This window comes from Coregonus clupeaformis, unplaced genomic scaffold, assembly GCF_020615455.1.
Source record: "Coregonus clupeaformis isolate EN_2021a unplaced genomic scaffold, ASM2061545v1 scaf0003, whole genome shotgun sequence".
NCBI classification, from domain to species: Eukaryota; Metazoa; Chordata; class Actinopteri; order Salmoniformes; family Salmonidae; genus Coregonus; species Coregonus clupeaformis.
This window is the reverse complement of record NW_025533458.1, coordinates 1961935-1975277: the sequence shown is the minus strand read 5'-3', so window position 1 is coordinate 1975277 and position 13343 is coordinate 1961935. Positions and strand designations below refer to the sequence as shown.

The 13343-nt window shown below is 40.4% G+C and overlaps 1 protein-coding gene across 4 annotated transcripts in view; it reads left to right on the top strand.

The window, feature by feature from the left end:
- LOC121554441 (collagen alpha-1(XXV) chain-like) overlaps nucleotides 1-10753 on the top strand; it is a 407556-nt gene extending 396803 nt beyond the window's left edge. For 2 of the 4 annotated variants that reach the window (XM_041868036.2, XM_041868035.2), the window contains 3 exons: nucleotides 5858-5935; nucleotides 7631-7669; nucleotides 9582-10753. In XM_041868036.2, the coding sequence (XP_041723970.2) occupies nucleotides 5858-5935; nucleotides 7631-7669; nucleotides 9582-9608 (144 nt within the window). In that variant the 3' untranslated portion in view covers nucleotides 9609-10753. Of the gene's footprint in view, nucleotides 1-5463; nucleotides 5551-5857; nucleotides 5936-7630; nucleotides 7670-8936 lie in introns of all 4 variants that reach the window. The other 2 variants (XM_041868034.2, XM_045212266.1) reach the window with 2 other exon arrangements.
- Nucleotides 10754-13343: the final 2590 nt, after the last annotated feature.

Sequence of the window (13343 nt, the reverse complement as noted above, 5' to 3'; positions counted from 1 at the left end):
TGGTCCCAGCTGCCTTGAGATCATTGACAAGATCCTCTCGTGTAGTTCTGGGCTGATTCCTCACCGTTCTCATGATCATTGCAACTCCACGAGGTGAGATCTTGCATGGAGCCCCAGGCCGAGGGAGATTGACAGTTCTTTTGTGTTTCTTCCATTTGCGAATAATCGCACCAACTGTTGTCACCTTCTCACCAAGCTGCTTGGCGATGGTCTTGTAGCCCATTCCAGCCTTGTGTAGGTCTACAATCTTGTCCCTGACATCCATGGAGAGCTCATGGTCTTGGCTATGGTGGAGAGTTTGGAATCTGATTGATTGATTGCTGCTGTGGACAGGTGTCTTTTATACAGGTAACAAGCTGAGATTAGGAGCACTCCCTTTAAGAGTGTGCTCCTAATCTCACTCGTTACCTGTATAAAAGACACCTGGGAGCCAGAAATCTTTCTGATTGAGAGGGGGTCAAATACTTATTTCCCTCATTAAAATGCAAATCAATTTATAACATTTTTGACATGCGTTTATCTGGATTTTGTTGTTGTTATTCTGTCTCTCACTGTTCAAATAAACCCACCATTAAAATGTTAGACTGATCATTTCTTTGTCAGTGCAAAATCAGCAGGGGATCAAATACTTTTTTCCCTCACTATCTAATGACAGCACAAAAAAAAGAGTAAAGTAGAGCAATGTACAATACAGAGAACTTATCAAATGAGGCATTTGTGGTAAGTGCACAGAGCCATCTTTATGCACCTCCACTATTAGATTAAAGTCCAATTAAAGGGAAATTTCAACAATTTTGAGCTTCATATTTATCATCTCCAGCACATCTCTCTCTTTTTGTCATTTAGCAGACGCTCTTATCCAGAGCGACTTACAGTTAGTGAGTGCATACATTTCCATACTGGCCCCCCGTGGGAGACGAACCCACAACCCTGGCGTTGCAAGCGCCATGCTCTACCAACTGAGCTACAGTACAACATACTGTATTTGAAAATGGCACGTTTCTATGTTTTGTTGGAAAAAAAGAGGATGAGCATCATGTGATTTGAACCAATTATGAGTAGGCATTGCCTACTAATTGCTTACTAATTGTCTACTAATTAGTTGATGATTTCATTGGAAACAATTATCTTCCTCTATCTTTTTGACTATAAAACATAGAAATGCACTATTTTCACATTTGTTGATGTTGGGGTGGTTCTGGAGATAATGAATATGAAGTTGAAAAATTCAGACATTTCCCCTTAACTCTAAATTCCATTCTCAATTCTCTCAAATGTCAACTTTTGTTATTTACCATTGAATAATGTGTCATCTCATTTATCAAAATCATTTCAATCAAATCACATTTTGAAGCCTCCAAATATTAAAATAAAGTATATATTTTTGTAAACACTTACATTCGCTTAATAAGAAGCTGAACACAATAGCAAATTAGACTAAAAGTGAATTGAGAGGTCGTCCATTGACAACAGGCAGTTGTAACTCATCTTTCTATTGGTTTTCTGCCATTTCCATGCATGAGCATAACCCTTCTAACATCCCATGTTGTGTTCTTTGGCCTGTTGTTGACCCGGTTTGTCTTTTTAAATTGCCTGTAACATTGACCGTCTGTGTCAGTACACTGCTTTAGTGTCCCAATGAAAGTGTATTCCTTATTTTGCCTACACCAGGGATGGGCAACTCCAGTCCTGATTGGTGTCACACTTTTTCTAAACTGAAGACCGTGATTTGTTAATTATTGGAGTCAGGTGTGTTAGCTGGGGCTGGGGTAAAAGTGTAACACCAATCAGGCCCCGAAGGACTGGAGTTGCCCATCCCTGGCCTACACAGTTCAATCGTAGCCTAATGCAACCTATCTTTTTTCACTATAATGCTGTCACACATTCTCTGGCAAATATGAATGACTTATTAAGCTTCCTCCATGTTACATTTCTTACCTCATTCTGCTTTCATTTTCAGTATTTCTTCAGACCTAATGCATTCTGAAACCATATCTATTACGGTTTAATGTAGTCTAAGTCTTGGGTACCTCCATGATTCATGGTTGGGGCTTTTTCCAATGTAGATCAATTCAGGAAAATGTTATTCAATACATCAATTGAAAAGAAACAATAATGGTCACATTTTCTGATCAACAAATTGAATTTCAATTTACTTTCTGAATAGACTCAGTGGAAATGAAACAGACCTCAAACCTGATTATGCACTTTTGCAGAGGACTGTGAAAAGGGATAGAGTTTTTGCTGTTTCTTGTTGGGGGAATGGGGTGTGTTCTGTGCCTCTGGAGGCATCTTCCCTGCTACTCTTTCTCCTCCCTTGTGCCCTCTACGTCTCAAGTGACCAGCTCTCTCCTCTGCTCCTTCCCGCCGTTCCCCCTCCTCCTATTCAGAGGAATGTTCTGGACTTCCAAATTCCAGGTCCCTAATTCTGGTACCTCTCCTATCTAACATTGACTACAGTATGTCTTCCCTCCCTCCCTCCCTCCCTCCTCCCTCCCTCCCTCCCTCCCTCCCTCCCTCCCTATGTAAGCAGTAGCTTCACTTTTAATCTATCCCCCTTAATTTGCAGTGTCGTCTTAATGTTCTGAGCTGACAATTGTGACCACTGTGGACCATTGTGCAACTGTGGTCCTTGTGTCGATTAATCTATTCAGGGCTTATTTAAACCGTGCAATAGGAACCTGTCCAAATGAGAGCTCCATGAAACATTTGGAGGAATACAGTGAGCTACAAAAGTATTGGGACAGTGACCCATTTTTGGTTGTTTTGGCTCTGAACTCCAGCACTTTGGATATTAAATGATACAATGACTATGATGTTAAAGTGCAGACTGTCAGCTTTAATTTGAGGGTATTTCATTCACATCAGGTGAACCGTTTAGAAATTACAGCACCTTTTGTACACCCCCCCATTTTAGGGGACCATTGGTATTGGGCCAAATTCACCTATATGTGTATTAAAGTAGTCAAAAGTTTAGTATTTGGTCCCGTATTCCTATCACACAATGATTACATCACGCTTGTGACTTTACAAACTTGTTGGATGCATTTGCTGTTTGTTTTGGTTGTGTTTCAGATTATTTTGTGCCCAATAGAAATGAATGGTAAATAATGTATTGTGTCATCTTGGAGTCCCTTTTATTGTAAATAGGAATAGGATATGTTTCTAAACACTTCTACATTAATGTGGATGCTACCATGGTTACAGATAGTCCTGAATGAATCGAGTGAGAAAGTTAGACGCACATAGATCAGATCCAGATCCTTAATGTGCTTCTTCTTGAGCCACTCCTTTGTTGCCTTGGCCGTGTGTTTTGGGTCATTGTCATGCTGGAATACCCATCCACGACCCATTTTCAATGCCCTGGCTGAGGGAAGGAGGTTCTCACCCAAGATTTGACGGTACATGGCCCCGTCCATCGTCCCTTTGATGCGGTGAAGTTGTCCTGTCCCCTTAGCAGAAAAACACCCCCAAAGCATAATGTTTCCACCTCCATGTTTGATGGTGGGGATGGTGTTCTTGGGGTCATAGGCAGCATTCCTCCTCCTCAAAACACGGCGAGTTAAGTTGCCAAAGAGCTCGATTTTGGTCTCATCTGACCACAACACTTTCACCCAGTTCTCCTCTGAATCATTCAGATGTTCATTGGCAAACTTCAGACGGGCCTGTATATGTGCTTTCTTGAGCAGGGGGACCTTGCGGGCGCTGCAGGATTTCAGTCCTTCACGGCATAGTGTGTTACCAATTGTTTTCTTGGTGACTATGGTCTCAGCTGCCTTGAGATCATTGACAAGATCCTCCCGTGTAGTTCTGGGCTGATTCCTCACCGTTCTCATGATCATTGCAACTCCACAAGGTGAGATCTTGCATGGAGCCCCAGGCCGAGGGAGATTGACAGTTATTTTGTGTTTCTTCCATTTGCGAATAATCGCACCAACTGTTTTCACCTTCTCACCAAGCTGCTTGGCAATGGTTTTGTAGCCCATTCCAGCCTTGTGTAGGTCTACAATCTTGTCCCTGACATCCTTGGAGAGCTCTTTGGTCTTGGCCATGGTGGAGAGTTTGGAATCTGATTGATTGATTGCTTCTGTGGACAGGTGTCTTTTATACAGGTAACAAACTGAGATTAGTAGCACTCCCTTTAAGAGTGTGCTCCTAATCTCAGCTCGTTACCTGTATAAAAGACACCTGGGAGCCAGAAATCTTTCTGATTGAGAGGGGGTCAAATACTTATTTCCCTCATTAAAATGCAAATCAATTTATAACATTTTTGACATGCGTTTTTCAGGATTTTTTTGTTGTTATTCTGTCTCTCACTGTTCAAATAAACCTACCATTAAAATTATAGACTGATCATTTCTTTGTCAGTGGGCAAACGTACAAAATCACCAGGGGATCAAATACCTTTTTCCCTCACTGTATGCGTCGGTAACTTTCTCACTCATTATTCACGTTTCATTAAAAATTATCCGTAATCATGGTAGCATGAGTAGAGTCACAAGCTTGATGTAATCATTGTGTGCTAGGAATATGGGACCAAATACTATACTTTTGACTACTTTAATACATATCTAAGTGGATTTGTCCCAATACTTTTGGTCCCCTAAAATGGGGGGACAACAGTATGTACAGGAAGTGCTGTAATTTCAAAACGGTTCACCCGATATGGATGAAAATAGCCTCAAATTAAAGCTGACGGTCTGCACTTTAACTTCATAGTTATTGTATCATTTAAAATCCAAAGTGCTGGAGTACAGAGCCAAAACAATAACATATGTGTCACTGTCCCAATACCTTTGTAGCTCACTGTAAATTAATATTTTGTCACGTCCTTTAATCAGTCAATGTAGCCATTTCTTAGAAAAGTTTGTAGCACTTTATTATATGGTATAGAAATTACCAGGTATAATGACAATTGACCTAGTTAAATTGTAATGACACAATAATAACCTAATAATATATTAGGTTTCTTTAGAATTTATCAAATCAAGCACCGCTAGGCACTATTTGGAAATAGGTAGTTACAAGTTGTGTTGTGTAGAATTATTTAAAATGAGTTCCAGAAAGTACCAATTGTTACCACATAAATAGGTAGATACCAGTGGAAACAGTACCGTGGAATAAAGTGCCAACGAAAAGTTTAATCTTTAAGGAGGTCTCTCCTTATATGATGCTTAAATTGGCCCTTGCTATACCCAGGGTATGACATTTCGTAAAAGATGCAATTTAGCCAACAATGTGCTTTGTGAAATTCTGCAAATGGTGAGATATAGTTCAGGTTTAGTTTCATCTTCTAATTTGATTAGTTATATGAGATTTCCTAATTTCCTCAAATTGTGAATCAAATGCAAAAAAATATATATATAACACAAATGGTTGTTCTTGTTGGACTCAGAGAATATTCACCCTTCATCATCTCTGAGCGGAAAAGTTATTGACCTGACCAAACCATTGTATCCACAGGGGGAGAAGGGAAAGAAGGGCAAAAAAGGGCCTAAGGGGGAGAAAGGAGAACAGGGTGCCCCTGGATTAGATGCACCCTGCCCATTGGTATGTCCAAGCTAAAAGCAACGTAAGACAGTGGGCCCCCAAAAAGGAGGAGCCCCCCTGACTAACTTGGCACCCACCAGCCTTGAAAAAGTCCCTCTGTCCCTCTGAAGTCCTGTTGCCAAGTGCTATGACCTGGGCAAAGGACCAGATATTGAGTACATTATTGGAGGATGGGCTGGATCTTAGTGTCTGTAGGTCACAGGGTGGCTCCTTCTTCCACTCGATCGTATCCCCTTAGCGGGGGGATGCATGGGGTGCTCCGTCCACATCTCTCCCAGTAACACTCCCAGGTCATCTTTATGAACAGGGGTTCCGGGGCTTTAAGGGTGAAAAGGGAGAGCCAGGGCAGCCTGGTCTGGATGGGCTGGATGCCCCGTGCCAATTGGTACAGTATTCCTCTTTTCCTTTACCTCTCCTGTGCATGCTACTGACCTTTGCCACTGACCAAATTGCCAATGAGAAGCCACCGTTTTGCTTTCCTTACCTATGCATGGCTTTAGCATGAGGATTGGACCCACCCAGCCACCCACACCCCCACCCCCACCAACTCCCACTCCAAATGACCACCAGCTCACATGCTAAATCACCTCCAGGTTTTTCAGACATTTATTATCTCTTTTAGTTCCTTAAAGGCTACCAAAACACACTTCTTCCTGACTAACTGTCTGACTGCAAGCAGCCCTTCTTAGATACATATTTATCAGATACAGATCTACTGTAATCTGCAATTGAATGCCACTATACTTAAATGTAAAGCACACAAGCAGTGGATCTGTTGATATTCTCCCTTGATATTCTCTAACTGAATTCCCCTCCCCTACTTTCTCAATAAGTGTACAGGGACTCTTTCCTATAAACGACGTAATTCCTTAAATGGACTTCCCTTCCAAATTCCTTTAACATCCCCAGTTCCTAAACAGACTCTAACCATGGCAAGCTATAGTCTAAGTTCCTTCAGTTCTCTTCTTTACTGATGCTTTTCCATGCAATAGCAGCATGGACCTTACCTCTCCTACCTTTAACCCCCTCCACCCCTTCTGTATTTGTACCAATTGGGCACACCATGACCAAGGGGAGAAGATGTGAAATCGGTTATTGCCCCAGACCTTTCCAATGCCAGCTACAACTCAAATTTGTAATTCTTCTTTGGTTTCGGGGAGAAGTGTTGTTATCTTGTGTGATTTCTGAGATGTCGTTAATGTATGTTGTGTAATGCATGGAGCTGATGATTGCTTTTGTGCCAAGGGTCCTTTTTGAGTGAGTATATTAAGCTAGATTAAATGTATGTTACTTTATAGTGGTATGCATCCACATATTATTCTCATCACAGAACAAATTGCACTTGTATTGATATGTTTGCTATATGTTCGCAATTTCACATTTGTTTAGGGCTATAGATTGATTATTCATAACTTTGGATACATTAAAACATGTACTAAATATAAACCTAAGGGAGGACCATATATCATTGCATGATGAGATTAATTTCACTGTATCTAACCTGCATGAGTGCAAATTCATTGAAATGTGTTAAAACATTATCAAATGTGAGCATGCCATCACATTTTCCCATTACATTTTGGTCGAACACAAGACAATTAAACATGAAACATCTAAATTACACAAGCAATTAAATCAAACATAAGTGCTATGTTAAATTTACCAGCAGATATATTAAGAGATTACATTTATTAATGTACCATTCTCAAAAAAAAGATATCTTAATATTATAATGTCTGTTAATGTCTGTGAAGTAGTGTACTGTACTTCCTCTCTCCCTTGAAAGCCCTGTGTCTGTCAATAAAATATCTTACATCGCTTGGTTTTATGTCTTCCATCACAGACATTATAATATATTTGGGAACCCAGTCTTTAAAAAACAACACTGTTTTTGTACATGGAGCTTGTACCGGAGATATGACGGTACACTTCTTCACAGACCTTGTACCACATAATCTGAGATTTAGAGGCATAACATCAAACAAACATTTGTGAACTAATATCAGTTTTGAGCAAAAAAAAGTATGTTTGTTTTGTGTCACTAACTAGTAATTTCTTCCCTTTCTTCTCCCCTTACTAGGGCCCAGACGGACTACCAATGCCTGGTTGTTGGCAAAAGGTAAGCATTATCTCGGTAAAGTAAGCTCTTTTAAATGACAGTACACACAAACACACAGTGTGTACTGTATTTGAGCTTCACTCAGCCTTGGCCATATGCATGTTTTTTTTTTCCGGCGGTTCACATTAGAGGTCTTCACGGATCCACCTGTACCCGAATACCCGAGACCCAATACGGGACCCAAGCGGGTCCGGATCCAGAATTCTAAAAAATTTCATGGGTCTGGTCAGAACTGATATGATTGTCACGGGTCTCCGGTATGTGTAATTTTAACTGACTTGTTCGGAAGGGCCCGTACAGATCAGAACGCGACTGCTGCAGTAGAGAGAGAAATGTTATAATTTATGCTGCTGCTCTTGCTTTTCAAGAGAGTGGAGCGTGGTACGTGTAGCTTGTTGTTGATGTTTACCAATCATAAGTCATCAAAGCGGCAACAGGCTATAGTCAGTGCCTACATGTGTGGCAAAAGTTAGGAGATATAAAATCAATGGAAGATGCAATTAAAATGACGGAATTAAAAGTTAAAGGAGAAGGATAGGCTACAACGACCAAGATCCAACAGGTAGGCTGCTACTTAATATGTGAATGGAGTTGTTGTTATTTGTAACTGTAGGATGAGAAAGTGCATGCATTGCAGTCTCAATTAGCCTAGCTAGCTCACATTAGCTAGCTTATCTAGCTTCCATCGGTTTGATTCTGTCAAGACAGGTACTACGTAATCATATTTGATGATAAATAACTTAGCTATGGCAGCTATTAGTCAACTATAGCGCGAGTCGGGTTGGTTGGTTGCTGTCTCTCTTCCCTCCCTCCTTCCTCCCTGCTCCCCATGTCACTCACTCACAGTACAGCCCCTCCCCCGCCTGCTAGAGCTGCACTTCTCTCTCCCTCTCCTCTCGCACTTTATCAGCTCCGGTTAATGAAGTACCTTAAAAAATAACTTTTCCTCACTCAGATCAGATTGGACTGGGTCTGGATCCGACAAGGTCTATACGGTACGGGTCTAGTTGTCCTCGGGTCCGTTCGGAAACAGGTCAATATTTAAAAAAAGTATTTATGTATATCGGGTCCGGTGGGGAAAGTTCCATTTCGGAATGGGTCCAATTCTTTGTACCCGTGAAGACCTCTAGGTCACATAAATATTTGAGTGGTGTGTAAAAAAGTAAAAATGTCAGGCCTAAAAACCCTTGCCTAAAGATTATTTAACCCCATGTCTCTCTCTTACCTCTTCTCACTATATCTTTCTCTCTGTTGTGTTTTCTTGCAGTGATCAATCTAACCCGAAAAGCATGGAGTTTGTAAAAAAAAAAAAAATATTGTTGGGGTATTTATAATTTTTTTTAAATATAAAATAAATAAATCTATGTGTACAATGAAAAAGAGCAAAGGTCCATCACTCCTAGCTGCTTCTACTCACCTCGCTCTGTGGAACGTGTGTCACTCTCACATCCGCGTCTTGGAGTCCAGATCTTTGGCCATCGGCAGAACTTGCACACACACAATTATGTTTAGTCCTTGCATGACCAGAGTGCTCGGGCACAGATTGGAATGTCATGGCTAATTCGGATTCAAGGGGAGTAAGGAAGTCGTGACAGCAGAGGATGAGGAGAAGGAGGCGTTGGAGGGATCTGAACTGGCTCTTAACAGCTCTAGCTCTCGCGTTCACCATCCATTAATGCCATACTACTAGCTCAAAAGACTCCATCCCAACAAAACACCCTCCACACCCCCCAAAAAGCATGAGGACTGTCCCAAACTATATTTATATGTATTAATAAACATATTTCATTGGTGTGTGATCGAATTGTATGGCTTCAGCAAAACACTAACTGGCTGTCAATCTTACCTACTCAAAAAAGACAACCCAGAGCTCAACATTTTATTTGTTCCTTTTTCTTTTAATGTTCCAAAGGGAGTCACGCCTTGGCTGGTGGCTTGAAAAGAATTGTTGGGTAGAGTTGGGTTGACTTTCTTTATTGTGGTGAGATCTGCAATGGGTCAATAGATGCAGGTCTGCACCGTTGCACTTATCTGGGTCCCAGGGCCCATTCCCTGCCAACGGCCGCTTGTTATTGGACTCAGAGGAGAGTGTGGGAGCTCAATGCACTGTGCACAGCCAATCGGAAAGGAGCTAGGCTGACAAGGACTTCGGATTGAACAGACCTGTTTGAGATCCCTTGGAGTAGGGCAGACAGTGGGCCTCAGCAGAGAGATTACAATCATCTCTCCTGCCAATCACTGGTCTCCATGGAGACCAAGGAGCGTCTGCCTGTAACAATGTTACAGTCACAACACTACAAGGTCAAGAGGGTCAATGGAATTCTGCATTTTCAGTTAAAGTTTGCTCTTCTACTTACTTTAAAAAATGTTTTATGTATAATAGCCTTTGGTGCCTCAAGCTTTTGTTCATTCCTTTATGAGAAATGTACAACTTTTATTCTGCTTTGAGTAACTGGAATGGTGTTTATTGCGGAATGGCAACCTCTTGTAAATTGTTGAAGTATAAAAACACCTACTTTGCGCACTGTTGTTAGTATGTATTGAACGTTGATATTACTGGGTGTTAATAATATGGCATGTACATTATGTATTCAAATGAAAATAAGCTTCTGTGTAACGAAAGGGAATTTGAGTTGGTAGCACAGATTGAAGTAATTTTGATGATTACACAGCATCAGCTTTTACACTGATTTGAAGAAGCATACAGTTTGTGCAAACACCAAGTTATATAATATTATAATAGCACTTGTTCATTGTTGCCATTAAGTGGAAAATACAGTCGGTGAGTTACAATGTGCTGCACTGCAAGTTTCTTGTATCTTAACATTTAAATGCAGTGTTTATTTGCAGTAATATGTCTGCAACAATAACATGTTTGTACATTATGACCTGGTAATTCAGTATGGTACATTTGCAGGTGAAAATGCCTTTTGGAAAAATCATAATTTTTTTGCTAGATAATTGTTGTTTTTTCCAAATGTCAAACGGCAGTTTGCCTCAATTGGGTCATGTCTACACTACATGCAACATTCTACCTTTTTTCTATATACAGTACCAGTCAAAAGTTTGTACACACCTACTCATTCAAGGGTTTATATTTATTTTTACTATTATTCTACATTGTAGAATAATAGTGAAGACATCAAAACTATGAAATAACACATATGGAATCATGTAGTAACCAATAAAGTGTTAAACAAATCAAAATATATTTTATATTCTTCCAGGTAGCCATCCCTTTGCCTTTTATTTTTCCTTTATTTAACTAGGAAAGTCAGTTAAGAACAAATTATTATTTTCAATGACTGCCTACACCGGCCAAACCCGGACGACGCTGGGCCAATTGTGTGCCGCCCTATGGGACTCCCAATCACAGCCGGTTGTGATACAGCCTGGAATCGAACCAGGGGGTCTGTAATGACGCCTCAAGCACTGAGATGCAGTGCCTTAGACCGCTGCGCCACTCGGGAGCCCCTTGATGACAGCTTTGCACACTCTTGGCATTCCTTCAACCAGCTTCATGAGGTAGTCACCTGGAATGCATTTCAATTAACAGGTGTGCCTTCTTAAAAGTTAATTTGCGTAATTTATTTCCTTCTTAATGCGTTTGAGCCAATCAGTTGTGTTGTGACAAGGTAGGGGTGGTATACAGAAGATAGCCCTATTTGGTAAAATAACAAGTCCATATTATAGCAAGAACAGCTCAAATAAGCAAAGAGAAACGACAGTCCATCATTATTTTAAGACATGAAGGTCAGTCAATCTGGAAAATTTGAAGAACTTTGAACGTTTCTTCAAGTGCAGTCGCAAAAACCATCAAGCGCTATGATGAAACTGGCTCTCATGAGAACCGCCACAGGAAAGGAAGACCCAGAGTTAACTCTGCTGTAGAGGATAAGTTCATTAGAGTTACCAGCCTCAGAAATCGGCAATTAACTGCACCTCAGACAGCAGCCAAAAAAATGCTTCACAGAGTTCAAGTAACAGACACATCTCAACATCAACTGTTCAGAAGAGACTGCGTGAATCAGGCCTTCATGGTCGAATTGCTGCAAAAAAACCACTACTAAAGGACACCAATAATAAGAAGAGACTTGCTTGGGCCAAGAAACACAAGCAATGGACATGTGCAAGTGGAAATCTGTCCTTTGGTCTGATGAGTCCAAATTTGAGATTTTTGGTTCCAACCGCCGTGTCCAACCGCAGAGTAGGTGAACGGATGATCTCTGCATGTGTGGTTCCCACCGTGAAGCATGGGATGAGTTGGACCGCAGAGTGAAAGAAAAGCAGCCAACAAGTGCTCAGCATATGTGGGATCTCCTTCAAGACTGTTGGAAAAGCATTCCTCATGAAGCTGGTTGAGTGTGCAAAGCTGTCATCAAGGCAAAGGGTGGCTACTTTAAATAATCTCAAATATAAAATATATTTTGATTTGTTTAACACTTTTTTGGTTACTACCTGATTCCATATGTGTTATTTCATCATTCTGATGTCTTCACTATTATTCTACAATGTAGAAAATAGTAAAAAAATTAATAAAAACCCTTGAATGAGTAGGTGTATCCAAACTTTTGACTGGTACTGTATATATATATATTTTTTTTACAACATGGAAATGGTGTATTACATGGACAGGCTCAATAGGTAACACATTTCATTTCAGTTGAATGGCCCTGCTTCCATTTGTATCCCAGAATCGTATTCATTGGCCATTTACATCACATTCCATAGCAATTTGATCAGAAAATTGGGCCTGTTTCTTCATTTCATAATATCAAGGATATCCTAATTCTAACAATGCCCTTATGCACAATGATATTTGATGCATAATGCCATTTGGAACAGTTATTGTAAGATTAGTAATCAATTAGTACAAATGGGCCGGTTTCCCAGACACAGATTAAGCCTACTCCTGAACTAAAAAGCACTTTCGATGGAGAGTCTCTATTGGGCATACTTTTTAGTCAACGATTAGGCTTAATCTGTGTCCGGCAAACCAACCCTCTAGCTCCGTTTTTACCTGGTTCTAACTTACGTCCTTTGTCCTGATCTTGTCCACATTCTGATTGTGCCCACATTTTTTAGATTGTGTAGACAATCAAAAGACACATTGTGATCCAATTGTGATCAGATCATCCTGCCCACCTCTGGAGGCGTTGTGTCTGGATATCTTACAAGTGTAGACAGATCTGTACAGAGAAACCATTTAAATCATCATTATTCCGCCCTCTAAAATCATTGACCAGTGGCACCATTGACTGATTACATCAATATGTGTCTTACATCTACCCCCAATAAAAAATAAAAATAAATTTAAAAAATGTGTCTTACAATAAATAAATACATATTATTTTGAAAGAATAGCTGTGAAACAATTTGTATTGTGACCAGATTTCCTGGCCCCTTCCTTTATGCAGACACAATGGATGGATAATAGACACATTTTAATACTATGTGTAGACATATTTCTGGAAATGTGGGTACAATCAGAATGTAGACAAGATCAGGAGAAAGGACCCATGTTAGCACAATGTATAAACAGGGCTTATATGTAGTACAGGCACATGTCCACTCCATAAAAGTGTTATTTTTGTGACAAGTTTGACCACCACCCCAACTGTACAGGGTTATCAGCTACGTCACAAAGTAAATAGTATGCGTGTGAATAGTAGGT